We start from the raw sequence: 27121 nt of genomic DNA, 5'->3' as shown, positions 1-27121 counted from the left end.
AGAGCTTTACCTTTTTATTTTTTTCACAGAGATCTTTCAGCAAGGCATCCAATTCATTATCATCTATATAGCCGCTGCCGTCCTGCAAGATAAATGGAAAGCCGTCGAGTGAAAGACGTGCATTTAATGTGCTGCGCCGCTGCCTTCCAGTCTGAGCTTCATGTAAATGAGCTCAGCGAAGAATTTTTACTTTATATTTAATGGACTCTAAAGTTTAATGAAGTCTCTTGTTTTATTAAGTCAGACAGTCATAGCTGGGAAATTGCTTGCTCCACACAGCTATGGACAAAGATGGACTCCTGGGACAACGAGAGGAAATGCTCAGTGTGATGTCTGTTTTCAGCTGGAGGATATCTTTCCAGCTTTGGCCTCAATGCATTAAAGTAAGTAAACTATAACTGCATGACATTGGAGGGTTGATTTACTAAAGGCAAAAATACTGTGCACTGCAATTGAAGTTGCTCTAGATCTGAAGGTAAGCGCTGCTGATTCCTATCATCCAAAAATGCTGTTTTTTATTTTTCTTGCATGTGACCGGGTATTCTTTGCAAAGTGAAGCTTTACCTCATTTACCAAGCTCTGAAGCAACTGCAGTTGCAGTGCACAGTATATTTGTCTTTAGTAAATCAACCCCATAGTTTTTTAAGCTCCGTAACAAACAGGCAGTTACTGCTTTTTGTTTTTTAAAATACACTTATTTTCACTGTTATTTTTTATCATTTGTGCTGCTATCGCTTTTCAGTCACTTCTAGTATATAAACACTCACTTCATTGATAGCTACATAGCATTTCGTAGTGTAGGTTTCCTAATAATGGTAGTGGACCATGCCTGCAGAATGTGTCAATTGTAGCCTCCAGGAGAAGCCCATGTGACAGGGTGACAGCACAGGAGCATAATTGGGAAACAAAGACAGAAGGGGTTAGTTACTAAAACTGAAGAATGCAAAAGCAGTTTCCAGTTTTTATTGCCAAAGCTTAATTGAACAAGCTGAAGTTATAAGTTGATTGGCTACCATGCACAGCTGCACCAGTGAGTGATCCAGGTTTAGTAAATCTCCCCCAAAGTGTTGTCACCCTATAACAGGAAATGCCTTAACAGGGCCCTTCATGGTACGACCATCTGGTATTATTCAAATGAAAGCTGCACATTTAAAAATATTGAAATTGACTTTTTAAATTACATGGACATGTAAAAATTATCAGGTTGTAGTAATTTGGTTTACATTAATTATGCTTTTGCTGGTGTAGCTGCATACCATCATCATGTTGTGTATTTCATTTTTCACATTTGTACCAAACATAAGAAGAAGGGATTTACTGTGAAAGTGTCCTAAAAATACTTCCTTTTCAGAATAAAAACCCTTCTTGTGAAATTGTTATTAGTTAGAAGTTTTCCAGTCTCCTGAAGTCAGGAACATTTGAAGAATTTTGACTCGTGTGTATCCAGTCTCATTAGCCATAATTGTCGAGGTCTCAACCAGGTGAAGAGCCTTACTCCTTTGGCACAAAAAAGATCTTCACCTGTCTTGCTCTAGTTAATGCTGGTCATACACGATTAGAAAATCGTTAGAAAAAAAATGGATGGATTTATAAAGATCTGTCGAATGTGCAAGCGATAACGCCATCACTGTATCAAAATTAACAACATAAATGGTAAATCTTTTGTCGATCGATTACACAATGTTGATGGACTTCCAAGGTTATATCTTAGCACACGCATGCGCTGTAGATTTTTTCTAACTGCTTTGCAATTATAATCGAAAATAGCCCACAAAAGTTTTGAAAATCAAACAATCGAGCATATTGAACACTTTTTCGAACGATTTTCTAACCGTGCATGGCCAGCATTAGATGTGATTTTAATCAATATAACATAATGGAAGGGGCGAGAACAAACACACACACTATGTTGCAAAAAATTTTGGGACACCCCTCCAAATCATCGGATTTAGGTGTTCCAATCACCTCCATTGCCTAAAGTGTATAAAATGAAGTACCTAGGCATGCAGACTGCTTCTACAAACATTTGTGAAAGAATGGGTCACTGGGGAGCTCAGTGAATTCAAGCGTGCATCTGTGACATTTCCTTGCTACAAAATATTCCACAGTCAACTGTTAGTGGTATTATAACAAACTGGAAGCGAACTTGGAACAACAGCAACTCAGCCACAAACTGGTAGGCCACGTAAAATGACAGAGCGTGGTCAGCGCATGCTGAAGTGCACAGTGCGCAGAAATCATCCATTGCCTGCAGCGTCAATAGCTAAAGACCTTCAAACATCATGTGGCCTTCAGATTAGCACAACAATGGTGCATAGAGAGCTTCATGGAATGGGTTTCCATGGCCGAGCAGCTGCATCCCGGGCTTACATCACCAAGTACAATGCAAAACGTCAGATGCAGTGGTGTAAAGCACGCCGCCACTGGACTCTAGAGCAGTGAAGACATGTTCTCTGGATTGATGAATCACATTTCTCTGTCTAGCAATCTGATGGACGTGTCTGGGTTTTCCGGTTGCCAGGAGAACAGTACTTTCCTGACTGCATTGTGCCAAGTGTAAAGTTTGGTGGAGGGGGATTTTGGTGTGGGGTTGTTTTTCAGGGGTTGGGCTTGGCCCCTTAGTTCCAGTAAATGGAACTCTTAAGGTGCCAGCATACCAACACATTTTGGACCATTTCATGCTCCCAATGTTGTGGGAACAATTTGGAGATGGCCCCTTCCTGTTCCGACATGACTGCGCACCAATACACAAAGCCATAAAGACATGGATGAGTGAGTTTGGGGTGGAGGAACATGATTGGCCTGCACCCCAACCCAATAGAACACCTTTGGGATGAATTAGAGTGGAGACTGCGAGCCAGGCCTTCTTGTCCGACAGCAGTTTCTGACCTCACTAATGCGCTTCTGGAAGAATGGTCAAACATTCCCATAGACACACTCCTAAACCGTGTGGACAACCTTCCCAGAAGAGTTGAAGCTGTTATAGCTGCAAAGGGTGGGCCAACTCAATATGGAACCCTATGAACTAGGACTGGGATGCCATTAAAGTTCATGTGCGTTTAAAGACAGGTGTTCCATTACTTTTGGCAATATAGTGTATGTTCTTATTCAGTCTGAGCCTGGACTACATATTACAAAAAGGGAGGCAAGAGAGTTATTTGGTTATATTTAGTGAGTTTACCTAATTTGGGTAAACTCACTAACACCCTGGGAAACATCTCTTACATGCCTGAGTCCCACTCTGTGTACCTTTATATAATACACTCCTCTTCATACTACTATCCTCTGTTCCCAAATCTCATTTCTTTACCCCTCTGCTCCACCCCAAAACTTGCACATCTCCCCCTCATTGCTATCATCTCCCTACTACTGCTCTCATCACCCCCCAAAATGCCTCTTCTACTCCTCATTTTCCTCTCCTCCATTCCCAAAATCCATTCACTATATCCCTCTGCTCCTCCTAAACATTTGTATATTGTGTCCTCACTGCTTCCTTCGCCCCTCTATGGCACCCACCACCTCCTCCTATTACTCCGCTCTCTCACTGACCCGAACACCTCCACTAGGAGTTTCTCACGCTCCTGCACATCCCGCTCCCATGCCACTTTTCTCACCCTTCTCCTCCTCCTAGCCGCGGGAGACATCTCCCCGAATCCTGGCCCTCCACCACCTCCCTCACCCGCACAACACCCTCCCGCCTCCATGTCCTACCGCAACCCCCGCAACCTAGTATCTGTCCCCCTGCTCCCTAAAATCTCCCCCCCATTTTCATGTGCACTCCTGAACGCCCGATCGGTGTGCAACAAGCCTACCGCCATCCACGACCTCTTTGTTTCCCGCTCCCTCAACCTCCTGGCGATCACGGAAACCTGGATCCAGCCCACTGACTCTACCTCCCCTGCTGCACTCTCCTATGGAGGTCTCATCTGGACCCACTCACCCAGACCTAACGGTCGTAAAGGTGGTGGGGTTGGTCTGCTCCTGTCACCGCAGAGCACCTTCCGAGTCCTCCCAAACCCCCCCCCCCTATCCTTCTCCTCCTTCGAGGCCCACTGCGTCCGACTATTCTCCCCAACCCCCCTGAAGATTGCTGTGATATACCGGCCTCCTGGATCCATACCCCGCTTCCTGGAAGACTTCTCCTCCTGGCTACCCTTCTTCCTCTCCTCTGAGCTACCCACCATCATTCTTGGGGATTTCAACATCCCTGTCAACCTTGACAACCCGGACACAGCCCGTCTCCTCCACTTAACCTCCTCCTTTGCACTTGCACAGTGCATACAATCCACCACCCACTCCGACGGTAATATCCTTGACCTTGTCTTCTCCAACCGCTGCGCTCCCCGCAACCTCACTAACACCCCCTTCCCTCTCTCTGACCACAACCTGATCACCTTCTCTATCTCCTCGTCCTCCAACGCCTACCCCTCCAAATGTCACACTACTACCAGCCGTAACCTCCGCAACCTTAACCCTACCCCCCTCCACTCTGCAGCTGATCAACTCCACGACCGCATCCTCCCCCTGTCCTGCCCCGACTTGGCTATGACTGCCTACAACAACGCACTGTCAGCAGCCCTTGACTCACTAGCGCCTTTAACCACACGCAACATCAGACTCCGACCGCTCCAGCCCTGGCAGACTGATCACACCAAAACCCTCAAACGACGCAGTCGTGCCCTGGAGCGACTATGGCGCAAAACAAAATCCCAACAAACTTTCACCTGCTACAAATCTGCCTTCCGCACCTACACCTCCTCCCTCCACGCAGCCAAACAAGCCTACTTCCTGACCCTCATCAAGGCCCTCTCCTCCAATCCTCGCCGACTCTTCTCCACCTTCAACTCTCTACTCTCTCCACCCCCACCTCCACCCAGCACCTCACTCACCGCCCTTGAGATTGCCAATCACTTCAAAAACAAGATTGACACAATTCGCAAGGACATTGCCGCAACTCACACGCCCTCTCAACCCGTCCCCTCTCACACAGCTACCCCATCATCCCCCCTCCCCCTCGACATTACCCGCAGGGACTTCGTCACTGCTCAAACTCCCTCCAACCCCGTTCCCCCTCACTCAGCTACCCCCTCATCACCCCTCTCCCACGGCCCCACCACTGCTCTGACCTCCACTCCCACCCCACCCTACATTCCTCATACTGAAGCTCCCCCAACACTCCACACCTTTGACCTTACTACCATCGAGGAAGTCTCCAAGATCCTCTCTGATGCCCGCCTCACCACCTGCCCCCTCGACCCTATCCCCTCACAATTCCTACGACCTCCCTCCCCCTCCATACTACGCTCCCTCACCCACATCTTTAATCTCTCCCTCTCCTCCGGCACTTTCCCCTCCCCACTGAAGCATGCACACATCACCCCCATACTTAAAAAGCCCTCCCTGGACCCCAATGACCCGAACAACCTCAGACCCATCTCCCTGCTCCCATTTACATCTAAACTCCTCGAGCGCCTCGTCTACACCCGCCTATGCTCTCACCTCAACGACAACAACCTCCTCGATCCCCTACAGTCTGGCTTCCGCCCCCTACACTCCACCGAAACCGCCTTACTCAAACTCTCCAACGACCTTCTAACCGCCAAAGCTAATGGCCACTATTCGGTGCTCCTACTCCTTGACCTCTCTGCGGCCTTCGACACAGTTGACCACCCCCTCCTCCTCAAAATACTACACTCCCTCGGCCTCAGAGATTCTGCTCTCTCCTGGCTCTCATCCTACCTGTCACAACGCTCTTTCAGCGTTACCTATAATGCTACCACCTCCCCCTCACTCCCCCTCTCTGTTGGGGTCCCTCAAGGCTCTGTCCTTGGGCCCCTTCTCTTCTCCATCTACACCTCCTCCCTTGGCCAACTCATACACTCTCACGGCTTCAACTACCACCTCTATGCCGACGACACACAAATCTATCTCTCAACCCCCCACCTTACCCCCTCGGTCTCTGCCCAAATCACACACCTACTGAGCGACATATCAGATTGGATGTCGCTCCACTTCCTTAAACTGAATCTCTCCAAAACCGAGCTCCTTGTCTTCCCCCCAGCCCGAACCCCACCCCCCATTGACTTCTACATCACATCCAACAACGCCAATATCAAACCCGCTCTGCAGGCCAGAGTACTTGGTGTCATTCTGGACTCCAACCTATCCTTCCAGCCCCAAGTCCAAGCTTTAACAAACTCGTGCAGACTCCACCTCCGCAACATCGCCAAAATCCGCACGTTCCTAACCCCAGAAACCACTAAACAGCTCATCCACTCCCTCATCATATCACGACTCGACTACTGCAACTCCCTCCTCACTGGCCTGCCTCGCCGCTGGCTATCCCCGCTTCAGTCGATCCTGAATACGGCTGCCAGACTCATTCACCTTTCCAACCGCTCCATTTCCGCCACCCCCCTCTGCCAATCCCTCCACTGGCTTCCGATTGCGCAAATTGATCAAATTTAAAATCCTAACACTGACGTACAAAGCTGTCCACCATACTGCCCTGAACTACATCACTGACCTAATATCCAAGTACCGCCCAGCACGCACACTCCGCTCCTCACAAGACCTCCTTCTCTCTAGTTCCCTGGTCTCCTCCTCCCATGCCCGCCTCCAGGACTTCTCCAGGGTGTCACCCATCCTCTGGAACTCCCTGCCCCAACCCATCAGATTATCACCTACTCTCCTCTCCTTTAGGCGCACCCTGAAAACCCATCTCTTCAGGGAAGCCTACCTCACCCCCTGCTAACTTGCTGACCTCCTCCACTCTTCCTACCACTCCATCCCCCACAGCTATCTCCTCCTGTACCACTATCCCATCCCTTCTAGATTGTAAGCTCGAAAGAGCAGGGCCCTCGATCCCCTCATGTTTTGCATTGTATTGGTATTGTTCTGTCACATGTTCTGTCCCCCTTTGTAATGTACAGCGCTGAGTGAACTATTGGCGCTTTATAAATACTGTATAATAATAATAATAATAATAATTTGTTTACTATGGATCAACATCTGCTATAATTGGACAAAAACTGTTTATATTTCTCTGAACCTTCAAGATTGTCAATGTCAATTGAAGGTTGGTATTCAATACTTTAAATTAGGCTGGGGGTTATGGGGCAATTTAGACAGATTTTATTTAAGCATATTTTTTAAATGAGCCAAATTTGTGAAAACCTTCAATTCAATCTGTGCTCACTTTAACATTGCCACACCACCTAGCACACCTCTACAGGTGCCTGCATGTAATGTCACATTTTTTGAAGTATTCCCTGAGAGTCCCTAAATTCAGGATCTCTAATATGCAAATAGAGATGTCAGTGCCTGAAGCTATGCTCAGCCCTACCCCTTCTTATGCTTAGTCTCACTAACCAATTGTAAGACTAAACGCAAAATAAGTAATCATAACCTTTAAATATGTAAAGTCAATGGATTTTTTTTCTTACATGATTTAAACATCACTTTGCTAGGGGCACTAGAGGTTGTCTGGTAGGCTAAATGTTCAGTCTGATACCATCTTAAGGAATCAGTTCTATTGTAAGTTGAAGGATGTGGGTTTGTGAACAGTTCATTAATAAGCTAAAAATATGAAAATCTATCTTGTTACATAATTATCTTTGTGTATCTTCCATGTAATGCTATTCATACTTGTGTTTTGCAATAATGTTCAATGGTGCTCACAAAGTGTTAACAACCAGAAAAGAAATGTTTCAATCCACTTAGAATTAAATATATTCTATTAAATATATTTATTTAAAGGGTGATTCCATATTTTCCATAGAATAGTTTAGAACATAACTTTTTGTCTAAGTATCTGATGGTAAAACCTTTCAAGTGTAAAGCACAGCAAGCTCTCAAGGAACAGAGATCCTTTTTCAGCAAGATGAAGAAGCCTTTGAAAGTTTGCTATGGTTTCTGGCAGTTATCTATTAATGGTATTACCTTCAGCTAGTTATTTAGACAAAAAGTACTATTCTGAAACTATTTCACAGCTTCTGACTGCACCTCTACTGTAAGGAAAGTCCCTCTTTTGGAACCAAATCCCTCTATCCCTTATTATTTCTGTCTTAACCCTTTTGGGGACATATAATGTGTTATAATTCACTAAACACTTCAATGTCTAAAGGCCTGTTACACATGCACACTGCAGTAATGCATGGTAAAATTACTGCAGTACGTGTGTTGTTGCGTTGCTGTGAACCCCAAGGCGCCCCCACTGCAAACATGCGCAGCGACATACCACTACAGAATGGATCTTGCACTATTTTTTCCATTCACTGAGTGCAATACAGCCCAGCCCAACACAACAAGCACAGTGCAGTGCAAATGGGCCCTAAATGATTTAGGTTGATTTTTTAAATATTAAATTAAAAAAATAGTTGTGAGAAAAAATCATGAGTAGTTTAAAATAAAATGTTCTGTGTAAATTCTTTTTGGTGCACATAATTGGGCTGTGGTAGAAAATCTACATAAACAACAATGCAATAAATACAGAATTATCTTATCATACCTTATCATATAATTCAAAAGCCTTATTGAACTCTTTGTTACACATCTTGACACCCTAAAAATGAAAGGATAAAAGGAATACATTTAGAATATTTGGCTCCTTTACCATCATATTACTGTGTTGGAGTAAAATGTGATTCATACCTGGAATTTAAGAAGGAAGTTTTCTTGTACAGGTAGTAACCTATGAGAAAAATGCAAAAAAATACCAAGACTGCAGTTTAAAATCACAAGTCAAATTTACAGTTTATTTAAATGGTTAGTAAATAATTCACACAATCAAGACTTCCAAAAAGGGTTTTAAAGTGACACTAAACAATATCTTTATTCTCCAATACAATTCATTCACTACTTAATGGCCATGTAAACTATTTTTAATGAAATTGTTTCTTAGTGTGTCTTTCTGCCTCCTTGTAATATCCTCCATGAGCTACCCACCCTCTCCTTTTCCTCTCACTTCTATTTTTTTGAAATGAGCAGTGCTTGTTGGTTACGGTCATGTGCAAAAGGTATGGCAAAAGGGCCACCTTAATCATTCTTTGCTCTCCTCAAAACCCTGATCTATGATGTTGTGAAAATGAAAACTAATCTAATGCCACCTGTCCTTCCCCTACTCAGTTTGCATCTCCTGTTTATTCTACATCTGTCATATTCTGGATATCCAGTTGTCCATACGTTTACATTTTTACCCCACTTCTCAAACAATGCTGGGTTTAATAATCTGAACTAGTCAAATTCTCATCTAGATCTTGGTGCTTTTATGATAAGGATGAATTTACATAGACACTATTAAGGAACATACTGTAAGGAAGATGATTTCTGCACACCTGTGGATCAACATTTCTCACAACCAGACCACACTACGGAAGGCATGGAAGTTTCAGCTCTTAAAGGGAACTTCAAAACTACTCAGGGAAGTAAAACTTTTGAACTAAGAATGATAATTCTATTTGACACAAAAGATACGGGACTAAATGTTGACCTTGGCTTTCTAAATCATTATCCAAAAGTTTTAGGACCATCCTCCTCACCTTTGTGACTGTTACTCCCCCTCCCAGTCTATTGCCCTCTCTCTGCCTTGTCTCACTAACTATCCAAGTTTAACTACTATTGCTTTGTATGTTTGTTTGTACCTTTTTCCCTTAGAAATTCTCTTACTTACCATTCTGCTAAAACTTTGTGTATTACTACTGCTTTGACCTTGAAGAAGGTGGTACATCCCAAAAATGTGGATGTAAGTGCAAATAAAAAAAGTATGACACAGAGTACTCAATTGTTTTTAAGATTGGTTATATGCTCACATTTTACTTACAACATTTATTTACTGCACTGAAGGAATCATTTTCTTATATCCTTTTTTTTAGCTTAAAGGGAATTTGTTAGGAAATACATATTAGGAACTGTCATTGCTGTCGTATTTTGAAGATATGGGTTCAGGGGATCATCATTAGGTTATTCACTATGTCACTGCCCTACAGCAAATTATGTGCATGGGGAATCCCAGCACCCGCTTCACCATCTTGTTCTGGATTAGTGTTTCATCAAATAGTGAAAGGAGGATAAGAAGGAAATCCTTGAATAATGTAGTGTACCTTCAAAATTATTGCAGCAATGAATGCTTGTGTATTTCTTTCTTAACTCTTGTTAGTCAGTACACACCTGCCATTAGTGAAAGTGACTCTGACTAAGTCTATACAAAGTTCATCTGTTCTAGTAGGAATTTTCTAACATTGACTCAGTTGCCTCTCACAACAAAAGCCTTGTTCCACAAAGCGCTTACAAAGCATCAAAGTGATCTCATGATAGGAAGGTATCAGTCAGGAGAAGATACAAAAAACTTTCCAAGGCATTTGATATACCATGGGACCAACAAGGAGAGAAAATATGGCACAAAAGTGACATTACCTAGAACTGGATGATCCTCCAAAAATTATAGAAAAAACATCAAGAAGAAAACTGGTCTGGGAAGCTGCCAAGAGGCCTACAGCAGCATTAAAGAAGTATAGCCAAAGCATTTGGGCTATACTTTTCCTGGGGATCACAGGATTGCAATTCATTCAGCACTCCTTGAACCATTTTCAGTCGGCAGCACGCTAAAGCACAACGTTGTCTGACGTCACTCAGCCGGGCCAGGTTCTAGAAAGACCAGCAGCTGGCTCAGCCTCTCAGTGAGTCGCTGAGAGCCTGAGTCAGCTGCTCTTTCCCTTTCCACAGCCCAGCTCTCCAGTGAGTGCTGGAGGGGCAGAGCCAAAAGCCAGTGTCTGACAGTGACCACTCTCTGCTCAAAGCAGAGGGGAGAACTGAGCGATCTCAGTTCAGAGCCAACAGGGAACAGCTGCAGCATCAGACTGATGCTGCATCCACCTAGGTGAGTATAAAGGTTTTTTTTTTGTAACCTATACTTCTCTTTTAATCCACCTAGGTGAGTTTAAAGGGTTTTTTTTTAACCCATACTTCTCTTTTTTCTTACTAAAATAACATTCAAGCCTGGTACATTTTGCAAAAAACTACATCATGTCTGGTAAAAGCATGTGGGAAAATACCGTATTTTATGGTCTGATAAGACCAAGATTAAACTTTTTTGGCAATAATTCCAAAATGTATATTTGTCACAAAATCAACACTGCACATCACAAAAAAACACTATACCTATAGTGAAGCATGGTGGTGGCAGCTATATGTTTGGGACTACTTTTCTTCAGCTGGATCTTCAGCTTTTGCACCATGTGATTTCCCATCGGTTCATGCACCTGCAAAAGCGCTATGGTTTGAGATGTGTGGGGGTGCCATTAAAAATGAATGGCATCCCCCTGAGTTTTTAATCCCTTCGCACCTAAGGGTAAAACAAATCTTAACGCCTAAGTGCAATTTTGCAACTTTGACGTGTTAGCAAAACTGTACATATCATCAGAACTATTTTGTTTATCCAGGCGAATTATACTTTGTTTTTTTAGGACAAATTTGACTTTCATTTGGTGGTAAATAGTAATAGATATCTCCTGTTTTTTTAATTTTTATCAAAGCAAAACTGGCCCAAAATGGTAAACAAATTTTTTTTTTAATTTAGCTGTATATTTCTTGTCAATACGATAACCTACCATCAAAGAACAACCCAAAATAATTTTTCCTGCTCCTGACAATTGCAGCGATATCACATATGTGTATTTTAGTTGTTGTATGTACCTGTAATACAGCCCAGAAGCAATAGTGTGCATTTTGCTTTTTTTTTTATTCTGCCACTAACTAAACACTGATACTAATTTAAAAATTAAAAAAAAAAATCCTGACCAAAACAAAAAATTCCTGTCCCTTGACCCTGACCTTGGCAGAAACACTAACCCTGGCACTGACCTAGATCAAAACTTGATCTAAATTTACCGTATTTGCCAGCGTATAAGACGACTTTTCAACCCCTGAAAATCTTCTGAAAAGTCGGGGGTCGTCTTATACGTCGGTATGTCAGGGCGGCACTTTTTCCAGGGGCGGTGTCCTCCAACGGACACTAAGTACAGGGGTGGGCAGAGGGGCTGCTGTACCTTACCTGGCTCCGGTCCCGGTCCCACGATGATCCGGTCCAGGAAGCGCGGCTGCTCCTTCTTTCAGTTCGGCCGCTCGATGGTCACGCGGCCGCTCGGCTCCGCCTCCTTACCGGTGATTGGGCGCCAGCGCACACAGGCGACCAATCACCGGCGAGGAGGCGGAGCCGAACGGCCCCGCGAAAATCAAGCTGCCGAACTGAAAGAAGGAGCAGCCGCTCCTCTCCCCCACTGACACTAACGATGGGGCACTATTCCTCCTCCACACTGACAGCCATGATGGGGCACTATTCCTCCCCCACTGACACCAATGATGGGGCACTATTCTCCCCACTGACACCAATGATGGGGCACTATTCCTCCCCCACTGACACCAATGATGGGGCACTATTCCACCCCCACTGACACCAACGATGGGGCACTATTCCTCCCCCACTGACACCAATGATGGGGCACTATTCCTCCCCCACTGACACCAATGATGGGGCACTATTCCTCCCCCACTGACACCAATGATGGGGCACTATTCCTCCCCCACTGACACCAATGATGGGGCACTTTTCTCCCCACTGATACCAATGATGGGGCACTATTCTCCCCACTGACACCAATGATGGGGCACTATTCCTCCCCCACTGACACCAACCATGGGGCACTATTCCTCCTCCCCACTGACACCAACCATGGAGCACTATTCCTCCTCCCCACTGACACCAACGATGGGGCACTATTCCTCCCACTGACTAATGATGGGGCACTATTCCTCCCACTGATACCAATGATGGGGTGCTATTCCTCCCACTGACACCAATGATGGGGCATGATTCCTCCCACTGATACAAATGATGGGACACTATTCCTCCCACTGACACCAATGATGGGGCATGATTCCTCCCACTGACACAAATGATGAGGCACTATTCCTCCCACTGACACTAATGATGGGGCACTATTTCATCCACTGACACCAATGATGGGGCACTATTCCTCCCACTGACACTAATGATGGGACACTATTCCTCACACACTGACACTACTCATGGGGCACCATTAGTGTCAGTGGGAGGAGTAGTGCCTCATCATTGGTATCAGTGGGAGGAATCATGCCCCATCATTGGTGTCAGTGGGAGGAATAGTGCCCCATCATTGGAATACCATACTGAAATAGCATACCATATTGAAATCAAATCTGATGTTTTTTTCATTTTTATTTGGTGTGCGTTGGAAGAGGGGTAGTCTTATACGGCGAGTATAGCTCAAACCCTATATTTTAACAGGAAAAGTAGGGGGTCGTCTTATACGCCCAGTCGTCTTATACGCCGGCAAATACGGTAATTTTTTTTTCAATTATTTTTATTTAATTTTTGTTTTTATTTTACACACACTTAAGGGACAGAGAGAGATACATTGTATCTTCTCCATTCAGAGAGAGAAAACAAGGGGGCAGGCTTCACTGTAATTGATCACTGTGATAGCCAATCAGAGGCTATCACAACAATCAGGTGACCTGGAATTGGGAGTTCAGGTCTCGATCGTTAGAACTGGACCACGGTTTTCAGTGAGAACTTGGCCTTTGTGCTGGGAGTGCTTCACGCGGTGTGCTCCCAGCACAAAGACAGGTATGCAATTATGTGGCCCCATGGAAAAAAGCCCAGTCCAGTTGGGCCGCATATTCGCATACATTTGGAGTGGAGGGGTTAAACAGCAGTGTGTTTTACAGGTGTGGGAATTGCAGCCACCAGCGACAGTGTGAGCCAGGCCTAAGTCAAGGTGGGGGGGGGGACAGTTCTAAGTATCAGTCAATTTTGGCAGAAAATCTTACGGCCTCTGCTAAATCACTGAAGATGAAGAGTAATTTCACCTTTCAGCACTATACCAACCCAAAGAACACCTCACCAGAAGAGGATCAAAGTTTTGGAGTGGCCCAGCCGGAGCTCAGACTTGGACTGTTGGTGAACTAGGGGTCTTTGGGTGACCTGAAGAGGGCTGTGCACAGGAGATGCCCTCACAAACTGACAGATATGGAGCGCTTTTGCAAGGAAGAGTAGGCAAAGATTCAGAAGACAAGATGTGCCATGTTAATAGACTGTTACCTAAAAAGACTGAATACCATCATCAAATGTAAAGGTGCTTCAACAAAGCATTAGTTTAAGGGTCTGCATATTTGTGCAACCACATAATTGTAAGTTTTATGTTTTTGTTACATAGTTACATAGTTAATCTGGTTGAAAAAAAGATACATGTCCACCTAGTTCAACCATTAAAAGGGGGGATAATATATATATATATATATATATATATATATATACATATATACACACACACACACACACACATACATACAATCCTATATAAACATTCCTAAACCCACCTCATAGCTGATCCAGAGGAAGGCAAAAAAACCCAATATAGCATGATCCAATTTGCTTCAGGGAAAAACAATCCTTCCTGATCTCCCAAGAGGCAATCGGATATTCCCTGGATCAACTTTACCCATACATATTAGAATCTAGTTATATTATGTCAATTTATGAAAGAATCCAGGCCTTTTTTAAAAACAATCTATTGGGTTGGCCAGAACCAGCTCTTGAGGGAGCCTATTCCACATTTTCATAGCTCTTACTGTGAAGAAGCCTTTCCGTATTTTGAGATTAAATCCCTTTTTCCTCCAGACGTAAACTGTGCCCCCTTGTCCTCTGTGATGACCTTAAAGTGAATAAATCTACACCAAGTTCACTATATGAACCACTGATGTATTTATACATGTTGATCATATCCCCTTTAAATCTCCTGTTCTCAAGAGAGAATAAATTCAGTTCCTCTAATCTTTGCTCATATCTGAGCTCCTCCATGCCCCTTATCAATTTGATTGCCCTTCTCTGCACTTTTTCCAGTTCCCCAATGTTCTTTTCGTGAATTGGTGCCCAAAACTGAACTGCATATTCCAGATGAGGTGTTCCTAATGATTTGTACAGGGGTAATATAATATCTCTCTCTCTGGAGTCTATACCTCTTTTAATACAGGAGAGGATTTTGCTCACTTTAGAAACCGCAGTTTGGCATTGCAAGCCATTATTAAGCTTGTGATCTACCATGACTCCCAGATCCTTCTCCACCATTGATTCCCCCAGTTGTACCCCCCTAGTATGTATGATGCATGCATATTCTTAGCCCCCAAGTGCATAACCTTACATTTATCAACATTAAACCTCATTTGCCACATAGTTGCCCAATTAAACAGTGCATTGAGGTCGGCTTGTAAATTGGAGACATCCTGTAAGGACGTTATTCCACTGCACAGCTTGGTGTCATCTGCAAAGACTGAAATGGGATTTTTAATCCCAGACCCTATATCGTTTATAAATATATTAAAAAGTAAGGGTCCCAACACTGAACCTTGGGGTACACCACTGATGACCCCAGACCATTCAGAGTATGAATCATTAACCACTACTCTCTGAATACGATCTTTTGGCCAGTTTTCTATCCATTTACAAACTTTGTTTTAGTGTGTTTTTAATTGAATTGCAGAGTATAGGTCACATTAAAGGTGGAAAAATTCAGAAGTGATTTATCTTGGTCTGACTTTTTTTACACATCAAGAAACCTGGAATTTTTACAGGGGTGTATAGACTTTTCCTTTCCACTGTATATCCTCTACAGTCTACACAGTATTCATACATACTACCTTCCTGATGTACTGCACTGTTCTTGCCAAGTGCCAATCACAGCACACATCAAGGTTACCAGGGCATTCATAAAATCGCTGTCTAATGTTTACTGCTGCACTCGGGGGTGCACTGTTCATGGCTGTAAATGGCTTAATGGACAATCAGACAGACATTTAACCTTTCATTTCTACTCTTACCGTGCCATCTCTGTAAGTCCTAGTTTTCCATCATTATTTGAATCAAACATCCTCAGCTGGAAATGAAAAAAGAAAATGAGACTGTAAATCTTGTACACACAGCACACATTACACTTTGATAAGCAACATGTTCCTTATCATTTTGTCTTTTCACACATGTGTTCTGTTTTCATTTTATATAGACATCAAATGGGCATGTATATTAGCAAAACTTGCTTGTTTTCTTTATAACAAAGACCCACAAATAACAAACCTATAAGTGGAAAACCATTAAAACATTTGTGACACTTTTCTGGAGGTATTGGCCCTTTAAAACATGGACCAAATTCACGAAGGTAACGGTGCTGACCAATCAAAATTCATTTAGCCTGTACTGTCATCCCTGCAAGGAGAGGATTTCAAATCCCCATGGCTTCTCAACTCTCCCACAGCTGAGAATCTGGAGCATCTGCCTTCATCCTCTGCCTGATAGCCGACACCCATGTATACATCCCCAAACGCACTTCTCTCCAATTCTCCGCTCAGCATGGGATTAGTGCAGGGAGGTTTCCCGCACCACTCCTGTGTGAATGCAGGCTATAACAAGCCTGAGTTCACACAGGAGCAGTGTGGAAACCACATGTGATTCAGACAGGAATCGCATTCCTGTTCAAAGCGCATGATATTCTTTGAGGTGCAATTTGCGTCTATACATCGGTATCGGTACTTGTACTTATGGATCAAAAAATTGTATCAGTCCATCCCTAATATATACCATAATTTGTAGACTAACTCTCACACAGACTAAATAATATACACTATTTGGGGTTACGTTTACCAAAGAAATGTAGCAGATTACAGGTTGGCCTAAATTTATGATAAAAGATTACTTGTTTGCAAAATGTTATAACAGAAACAAAGAAAAATGTGGGGTTTTTTTTTCAAAATTTTGGGTATTTTTTTGTTTATATAGCAAAGAATTAAAAACCCAGTGATAAATAAATACCCACACAGGAAAGCTCTATTTCTGTGAAAACATGTTATAAATTTCATTTGGGTACAGTGTTGCATGGCCGAGCAATTGCCAGTTAAAGTTGCACAGTACTGAATAGCAAAAAATGCCTTGGTTATGAAGGGGGTAAAACCTTTCAGAGGTCAAGTGACTAAAAAGTCACTGTAACAACTGAAAAAAGGGTATATTCTTTGCCTTCTTCCTCTACATCAGTGGTGAGCAACTTTCTTGATATGAGGGGTTCAGGTGCAGGCCCCCAACATCACCAAAGGGCCACACATAAACTTCTGTGAATTTTAAGTAATATATAGCCAAAGACTATATGCATGGTACAGGAGATGGTCAAAGACTGCAAACATGCTGCAGGAGAATTTGAGACTAGGGACATACTTCAGGAGTCAGTCATAGACTGGAGATGTACTTCATGAAGCTGCTACAAATAACTGGTATAACAGAGCAATAGGGGAACACAGATTAGTACCTGCAGAGACCATGAGGGCCACACAAAAAGTGCCAAAGTGCCACATGTGGCCCTCGGGCCGCAGGTTGGGCACCAGGGCTCTACAGCATATCATTTTCCCCAGTACTAAGGGTGCTCTTTAAAAGTGCATTTATTCATTAAAAGCGTATCTGAACCCAAGAACAATAATGTAATATATCACGGTTTGCCAGTCCTTAGATGCAGTGGTGGCATTCCTGTTATTTTCTATGGCTTTTTTTCCTTAATTTTCACCCAGTGAACCCTTCTAGTAAGACATTTCCTGACAAGCGTGACAATGCTCACACACTGTACTGTACCTAGAGAAGAACAGTGTTGTCACCCAAGGACAAGACGTGTATTAAGACTATAGAACACCTTCCCCTCTTCCTCTTCCAGTCTCCATAACATATTGGACACGTGTTCTGTTGTCATACCAGAATGCACAGAGCACAGAACATACTGGATTTCCAACATGATCAACAGGTATTTTTGAACATGTATAACAAAACACTATATTTAACAGATAAAATGGGAACAAATAAGAGAAGTTCATTATTAGCGTTTACATACGCTTTAATCATTCTTCCATATTACTTTTTTCATTAAAAACGGTTCCTTATGGCATTTTGAAGTTGTCTAAAATATTGTCTAGAACATAAGCTGTCATATGAGCCCATTTCACATCATCAGGGTACCATTTCAATGTGAATAGAGAGGCATTGTTGGGAAAGCAGTGGCACACTCAGCTAGATTCTGACACATGGTGTCTTTCAAGGATGGAGCCTTTGAATGCACATCACACCACAGGAGAGGAAGAATCGCTTCTGAATGGCACTTAAAATGAAAACTTCAGACTATCAATAAATGAAGGAGATGGGAGCCACCTTGGTGTAATGGCCCATTGTGCTCAGAGTCCACAAGCTGCTCATGTTTATTCAAGGAGCATGTCTGGCTGCTAAGTAGCAGATAACACACCTCATTAATACAACAGCTGGAATGGGAGTCAGCACATTACACAACAGAACATCACAGATCATCACACTCAGCCAGATTTTCATACACCTTTTATGTTGGAGAAACGTTCCCCACTCCTGAAAAAAAGGGTGCATGTTCCTTTCAGAAGACGCTCATATGAATTCTCACAAAGAAGATGTCCTGCCACTTAAACTTAAGCTGATTTTTTTTAATTTACCTTTTAAAATCAATTTCTGTGATTACTTCACTGGGATTATGGATCTTCTCACAGACACAGAGCAGGAAGGAGAAGTCTAAATGTCACTGTGAGGACCCAGGTCTAAACCTACAACCTCTGCTGTGTCTGGCAGTGTCTCGTCCTGCAAAGCCACCTGGAATGCTGGACAATTCCTTAAATGATCTTGCCTTGAACCTTGTTTCTTTTGAACTTTGAACCCTTTGCTCCTCTCATGAACTTCTTATTTTAGCCATGCCTTTGCACTTCCTGTTTGCCGGATTATTTTGCTCTCTCCAGCCAATATTTCATCTTATCACTCCCGCTGCCGTCTGTTTCTCCACTACCAATCGTTACTGACCTTTGGCTTGTTCTTCGACTATGCTTCTGCTTTTTACTGACCTTTGGTTTGTTTACTGACTACACTTCTTCTTTATCCCTACCTGCTATGTCTGCTACTGGACCTTGGCTTGCTTACCTCCTGGTGGGGCAATAATAAGGACCGCAATCTCGTACTAACACTTAGCAAAAGCATCCATCATCAGGATCTCTAGTGAACACCAGTTATTGCTTAGACTGTGCACCTTGGATGAGTTTGTGTGATCTGCCTGGGTGACTCTCTTGTATACCTATCCTGCTGGTCAGTGGGAGCCTCTCTACTGCTATAGCTACTGGTCTCCAAGCCCGACCCCTGACCATGACAGTCACTTTTCCAGATGCTGTGCTTGTAGGCTCACATTTACCAAATTAATTTGGACAGCACTATGATGTTGAACAACATGGCTGGAGGTAGAACAGGGCTGGTCTACGCTAGCTGGCATTGAGGGGGAGGGCTTTCAGTGAGACAATGCTCTACTTAGTGTACATGACCATGCAACCCAGTAGCCCTTATGGTTGCAGTAGTTGGACAGGGTGACAACACTGCAGTGTATTCATTTTAGGTCATTTAACATTATTACTCTGTCAGAAGTGTTAATAATGGCAGAAATGTTCTTAGATAGAAGAGATATTTACAGATATAGCAAGTGTGCAGTTTACACTAACATTTCAGATTTTTATTTCTATATTTTGCCTATAGTTCTACTTCACTTTCAGTATGCCTTGTGTCTGGTTACTGCAACTTGAAGACAGGGGCGGATTGACAACTCATGTAGCCCCCGGGCAATAGGGGATCATGGGACCCCTGTGTCCTTGCCCACACTCAAAAAAAGCCTATAAAAGGTACCAGGGGCATTTCATGGGGCCCCCTACTGACCCCGGGCCCAAGTTCTTGAATGGTCAGTCCACCCCTGCTTGAAGAACACCAGTCATAAAGGAAATATAGGGACCGTCACTGCTGACCTTCTAAAAATGCTGCCTAGCTATAAAGTTGCCTGCTGAGTTTGATAATTTGAGCCATTGATCTGGAACTACTGAGGTTGGGGAATTTTTAACATGGCTTCAGCCAAGCTTCAGGCCTGGTGGCTATGGTCTTGTTCCCCTAAGCTACTCCAAACTTCTAGAAATATATTAAAAAAGAATGTGTGGATGTGTGAAAGGTATGGTTTGTTATGTGAGAACAAGCAAAACAACTCTTGAGTCATCTTGCCCCAAGTGATCATGTTATGGCTTTGTAACATATAGCCTGTGAGCATGGGCAATGCCAAAAGTAAATTCTATCTTGGCAGTACGAGAGAGAAATCTCTTTTCAGACTCTCCATTAAAATTTTAGTGGAAGGATGGAAACTGCTGGTAACACGCCACTATTTCGAGAAATGGTACACGATGTTAAACTAAAGTAATTGTAAACCCTCACCTTGTAAAACAACCCATTCAGTTTAACATAGAAATGAAAAGCAAAACATTTGTGTATAGATATAAAAAAAAAACTGTAAACACTTTTTCCCCTTTTGTATAAGTGATCCCATTCCCTCTGTTCTCAGCTGCATAAGAGCTGTGGGAAGGAGAAACAGCAGCACACTGATCTTCCCAGTGAATGGCTGTGCGGGGGGGGGGATGTGTCAGGACAAGTCTGATCATTGGAGGAGAGCAGGCTGAGTTCCCAGCACATCTAGAGAACTGACCATGGTGTGTTCTAATAAGTGTAGTCAGTTTTTAATAGAAAAGAAGTGGGACTTAACACAAAGGAAGCAATACAAAGAGAACAGGATACTTGTCATACAAATACACAGCACAACAGGCCATATCAGGAATATGTTGGGTTTACATATTCTTTAAAAGTGGTACAAAATTTATATGAGCTCATAAAACATCTGTTTACAAAAAAGTGCAGTTTGGGTACAATTTCTGTAAAATTTGTTCTTGAATAACACGTTTTCTTGATCTGTTTTTGTATCTGTTTCCTGGAGAGAAGCTGAATTGCTTAGCTAATCCTTTTTTTTATCTGGATATTTCTTAAATGTTGTTGAATTATATGCCGATGTGTTTGTTGATTCTTAAATCTCATAGAGTAAAAAAAGACTACATACTACTTATATGATGTAGTAATGGGACTGTTTTCTAAAAGTTTCTTTCTGAGGATGTCAGTTGTTTTCCATCTCTGCTATATGATCTGTAAATTTGGGGATACATTTTAGAATTGTCACATGCTCTGCTACGTTTCCATTTTGTGCAATGTCTGAATTTGTGGGACTGTTCTCTTTTAAGAATAGTTGTGAATCCCCCCTCCTCCTTTTTTATGTTATAAACAGAGCAGCCTTAAATGTGATGCCTGCTCAGCTGTGTACAGAGAGAGAAAGGAGATGAGATGAAAGAAACTGAAGTTCTGTTAGCGATACTATGTGATACTTGTATTTGGGTTATTAAATATTCTGATGTGTGGACGTAATGGCCAAAATGTTCTGAAATGTAAACAATTTTCCTCTTCTGCTTTTAAAGTGTCACGTACAGTTGTGTTCAAAATAATAGCATTCAGACATCACTAACCTGATCAATCACTGTTTTTGGTGGAAATGATATTTCTACATGGCAAATAATTTACTAGCAGGTGTAGCAGAGTAATAGAAATCCAACAGACCCAACAGTCATGACATGCATGCTGCTGATTCTGTGTAATTGAATCACTAATTGAAAGGGGCATGTTCAAAATAATAGCAGTGTGGAGTTCTATTAGTGAGGTCATTCATTCTTTGAAAAACAGGTGGCAATTATTGCCTTATTTAAGGAAGGAAGGCAGCAAATGTTGTACATGCTGGTTACAGTGCATTTCTCTCTGAAATTCTGAGGAAAATGGGTTGTTCCAGACATTGTTCAGAAGAACAGCGTACCTTGATTAAAAAGTTGATTGGAGAGGGGAAAACATATAAAGAAATGCAGAAAATGATAGGCTGCTCAGCTAAAATGATCGCAAATGCTTTAAAATGGCAACCAAAACCAGAAAGACGTGGAAGAAAGCGAAAAACTACCATTCAAATGGATAGAAGAATAGCCAAAATGGCAAGGACTCAGCCAACAATCAGCTCCAGGAAGATCAAAGAAGGTGTAAAGTTCCCTGTGAGTACTGTTACAATTAGAAGACGCCTATGTGAAGCCAAGGTATCTGCAAGAAGCCCCCGCAAAGTCCCACTGTTGAAAAAAAGACGTGTGCTGAAGAGGTTACAATTTGCCAAAGAGCACATTGACTGGCCTAAAGAGAAATGGCGCAACATTTTGTGGACTGATGAAAGTAAGATTGTTCTTTTTGGGTCTAGTGGCCGGAGACAGTTTGTCAGACGACCCCCAAACACTGAATTCAAGCCACAGTACACTGTGAAGACAGTGAAGCATGGTTGTGCAAGCATCATGATATGGGGATGTTTCTCATACTACGGTGTTGGGCCTATTTATCGCATACCAGGGATTATGGATCAGTTTGAATACATCAGAATACTTGAAGAGGTCATGCTGCCTTATGATGAAGAGGAAATGCCCTTGAAATGGATGTTCCAACAAGACAACGACCCCAAACACACCAGTAAACGTGCAACATCTTGGTTCCAGACCAACAAGATTGATGTTATGGAGTGGCCAGCCCAATCCCCGGATCTTAATCCAATAGAAAACTTGTGGGGTGACATAAAAAATGCAGTTTCTGAAGCAAAACCAAGAAATAGAGAAGAACTGTGGAATGTAGTCCAATCATCCTGGGCTGGAATACCTGTTCACAGGTGCCAGAAGTTGGGTGACTCCATGCAACACAGATGTACAGCAGTTCTCAGAAACAGTGCTTATACAACTAAATATTAATTAAGTGATTCAAAGGAAAGCAAAATCTTCAAACATTTTTCAGTTTATATAGTGAATGTTTGAGTTTGTAAAGAAGAATACAAACACTGCTATTTTTTTGAACAGTCTAATATTCACTTTTCTTCAATTTTTTTAGAGGAACAACACAAATTTGATATATTTTTCTTCATGTTCGATTTGGAATAGAATGTGTAGTGTTCCCAATGCATTTGTGTGTATGGAAATAAAAGCTATTAGAAGGATTTTGAGCTTTATTCACTTTTTTCAACACATTGCTATTATTTTGAACACAACTGTATATAAATCCAGTCTACTTGGATTAAATTTTTACTGCACAAGTCAGTGGTCTGGGTTCATATGCAGAACAGGAAAGCCAAATAAAAGTCAGAAGTCCTTATCTACTATCTTGTTCCAAGTGACTTAAAGTGTTACTAAACCCACAACAGTAAAATCAGTCTGTATATGCAGTAATGCATGCTTGTTCTACTCACCGTGGAACCTAAGGGGTTATTCCTCCGCATTTTGTAAAATTGCTGTTTGATCCTGTCTTTTCTGACCCTCTCCTTCTACTTTCTCCAATTCATCTGTCTTAGTACAGAGCAGCAGTGTCAAGTCTGTACATGCTCTGTTTGGTGTGTATTGGTAGACAGTTATGGTTTTTTTTTGGGAGGGTGCATGTGATCGGCACAGGGGTCAGAGGGTCAGGGGTCATTCAGCCTCATAGGACAGTAAAAGGAGAATGAAAACTCCTCCTGCAAGATTAACCAGTGCTTGGCTGGACACTGAGAGAAGTCACAGGACTGCTATATACTGCAGATGACAAAAGGTATTTAGCAGTTTATTTTTTCTAAAATATTTGTAATGACATGTTCTGTGTACTATGGAAGACCGGATACAGTGAATGCAGGGTCATGGGTTTAGTAACACTTTAAAGGACAAGTTCAGAAAACTCAGAACTCAAATTCATCATGAACTCCCACTCCTACTGCCTGGCTCTCCATCAAAACAGACAGATTCGTACATCCTTTTTTTTTTTTTTTTCGGCTGGCACTTGTGCTGCAGTTTCTTCCATTCATCTCTGTATAACTTGTTGCACCTGCATGTTGGGGCACAGGCAACAGGCTAACAAGCAAATGTAAAGGCTGCTTGGTGAATGGAGAGCAGGCCAGTGGGAACAGGTATGTTCTGCAGCTGAGATCAGTGTAAAGGTCCAGTAGGTAGCAGGAAGTGTTGGATGCCCCCAGAGTTTAATTAATGAACACACATTAACTTTTTTTTAATGAACTTCCCCAAAAATTCAAGCAGAGCTTCACCCAAAAGGTGAAGCTCCACTTGTTTGTACCTTCCCCTTCTCTTCTGCCACATTTGGCACTTTTTTTGGGGGGGAGCGGGTACCTGGTTTCGTCGCTGTGAACTGAGCCAGAAGTTCAGCCTCCCCTTTTTCCCCCCACAGTCTTCTGGGACACTTCACAGGCCCAAGTAGACTATGGGACTATTCACAATGTGCAGTGTGACCTACGCATGCACAGCAGGAAACCAGCTGTGAAGTCGCAAGGCTTAACTTCTGGTTTTCCTTACTTGCCATGCCGGCGCCAAGAACCCGAAGGCTAGTGAAAAACCAGCCCGGGTGAGGTCGGCACTGGATCCCTGGATAGGTAGGAGTCCTTATATTAAAAGTCAGCAGCTACAGTATTTGTAGCTGCTGACTTTTAATTTTTTGGGGGAGCCTGGAGTTCAGCTTTAATTAAGTAATAAGGGCAGGTAACTAGCATTCTCAATGGGAGAGCTCAGAAATGCTGTTTACAATAATTGACTTAGAGCAAGAATACAATCAGGAGTTCTGACCAGTTGTTCGTACATTTTTGTTTGTGTAAATGGAGGTGCAACTAAATAGTGCATTTAATGTGACAGGTAATATTTCCTTCATGTGTAGACTTTAATCTTCATTACATTAACCACAACATTTACAGTAGGAGGACCAGACAAAAATGAAGAGTTACACCTACAAACAAATCTATACCACCAAAGACATGGAAGGTGATTGGCACACATCTCCTCACTGTCATACGCTATAATGTATAACAAGCCATTGACTTTGATTTCCAGGAAATATCTCTTATGTTATTCCTGGAAATGACTTTATTTATACATTACCAAAATGTCCTCAGTTATTAACTGAACAACAACACAAAGCAGTCAGTTTCATGATTCATTCAATTCTTCCTATAAACTATCTTCCTGTCATCCACTCATTTGTGTCCCTAATACTTCCTAGGATAATGTGGAAATGGAAAAATGTTTTTAGAATCAATTAGTTTAGTATCTGCAATAATCTGTCTTGATACGATGGCATGACTTTGCTAGGCTCCAGGACAATATCATGAATAATTAGAGTAGTTATAACACTTCAGGAGCAAGGTCTCTCTGGAAACTATTTTAAAATTCTGACAGCTGTGCAGTGGGAAGAGGTTTCCATAAAATCAACTAGACAAAAGGACAAACAGCAAATACACAATGCAAGTCATAAACAAGACTAAAAAGCGGAAGGGATGTAAAAATAGAGTTAATTGGATATGCCTCTGTTCGATTCACGGAAGTTCAGCTGAACAGGCCGAAAATCTTCGGAAACACTCAACCTAAATCTGAGCACCAGTAAAGTCAATGTTGACCAAATTTCCGTGGACTGTACGATGCATTTGTACAAGGGGGCAGGGCTGGCTCAAGCTCTAGGTGGATCATTGAGAGGTTGAGCCAATTGCCAGTCCAGGCTACTGGGTGGATCCCGACCATATGGTTGGGATCTTTTCAGAGCCTGGACCGGCTCTGTGACGTCAGCCGACCACAGACTTTAATGGCTGCAAATGGGTTACAAGAGTGCAGAACGAACTGCACTCCTGTGACCTACAGGAGAAGTATAGCTGAAATAGCTATACTTCTCCTTTAAGGTCTCTTTTACATGGGCAGACTCTGTTTAGATCAGTATTAGATCAAATCTGTCTGTTGATCCCCTGCTAATCGAGGCAAAGAAGGTGGCTGACAGGCCTGTGTCCACACAGAGTGGTCACCGACACAGCCTGCTCTGCTTTATGGATGGCCGGGAATAAACGGACTCTGCTGTCCATTTACCCCCGACTGCCCTCCAATCTGATTGACCTTGATGAAGGGGGATTGATCCCCTTCTGTTTTTTTTTTTTTTTTTAACGATCTGGATCGGATTGGTGGTATGCCAGTGTAAATGGACACAAGTCCATTTATACCCATCAGTCCATAGGGGTAAATGAAGGGTCCAACCAGGTCCACCTGAAAAACTGACAGGCAGACCTGATCAGACCATTTTTGTGGAATGGGCCTAATTGAAGGATATTGTAATTTTTGTGTTTTTTTTCTTTTAAAGTGTTGCTAAACCCAGGACCCTGAATTCACTATATCTGGTCTCCCACAGTACACAGAACATGGAAATGCTATTATTTTAGTGAATATAAACTGCTAAATACCTTTTCTCATCAGCAGCTAAAGCAGTCTTGTGACTTCTATCAGTGCTCAGCAGAGCACTGGTTAAAGCTTGTAGGAGGAGTTTTCATTCTCCCCTGATTGTCCTATATGGCTGCAGTACCCCTGACCCTATGTCTGGACAGTGCTGATTGGCCCTGTGCTGATCACAGGCACTCTTCCAAGAAAAAAAAAACTCTCTAGCAAAGCACACCGAACTGAGCATGTGCAGCTTGCTCCCAAGGCTCTGTTCTATCAGCAGATGGATTGGGGACAGTAGAAGAAGGGGAGGATCAGAGAAGACAGGATCAAACATCCTTTTTACACATTGCGGAGATTAACCTCTGAGGTTCCACAGTGAGTATAGCTAGCATGCTTTACTGCATATACAGACTGATTTTACTGTTGTGAGTTTAGTAACACTTTAAGTCTTTATGAGAATGGGTAAAGGGAACCAGTGTACCCTGTACGCATTTCCCTGGGAGTTAGTGGATATTTGGTAGCCCTCCTTATTAAAGGGGGTTACCAGATTACACCATAAGCCCCCAATGGCCTCCAACTGCTTCTTGGGGCACATAAAGGTGTAGAAGAGGCCCCTGTCCTTCAACACAAGGGTACTTTTCAAGGGGATGGAATCTCCTGGTTTTTGCGTAGTCAAATAATGTTTCAATATTTAAATCTAAACCGCCATAAAAAAAATGGCTGCTGTATTACTTAAAACTGGTAGTTTCATGCAGCTCCAACAGTACTAGTCTTAAACATATAGTTTTTTTTAAATTCCAATATCCAAGTTACACAGTGGCGAGGATGAATTTGTCACCACTACTATTGTATA

At 42.6% G+C, this 27121-nt stretch overlaps 1 protein-coding gene across 1 annotated transcript in view; it reads right to left on the bottom strand.

Annotated features, from left to right (window-relative positions):
* CALB1 (calbindin 1) overlaps positions 1 to 27121 on the bottom strand; it is a 122927-nt gene that overhangs the window by 7369 nt on the left and 88437 nt on the right. The window contains exons 7-10 of the mRNA XM_089679689.1: positions 15913 to 15968; positions 8653 to 8692; positions 8510 to 8563; positions 11 to 82 (exon numbers count right to left, since the gene is read on the bottom strand). Coding sequence (XP_089535815.1) covers positions 11 to 82; positions 8510 to 8563; positions 8653 to 8692; positions 15913 to 15968 — 222 coding nt within the window. The remainder of the gene's footprint in view (positions 1 to 10; positions 83 to 8509; positions 8564 to 8652; positions 8693 to 15912; positions 15969 to 27121) is intronic.

Source organism: Staurois parvus, unplaced genomic scaffold (assembly GCF_062004578.1).
Source record: "Staurois parvus isolate SC_StPar_1 unplaced genomic scaffold, SC_StPar_1.0 ptg000230l, whole genome shotgun sequence".
NCBI classification, from domain to species: domain Eukaryota; kingdom Metazoa; phylum Chordata; class Amphibia; order Anura; family Ranidae; genus Staurois; species Staurois parvus.
The sequence above is the reverse complement of the archived record's forward strand: the minus strand, read 5'-3'. Positions and strand labels throughout refer to the sequence as shown.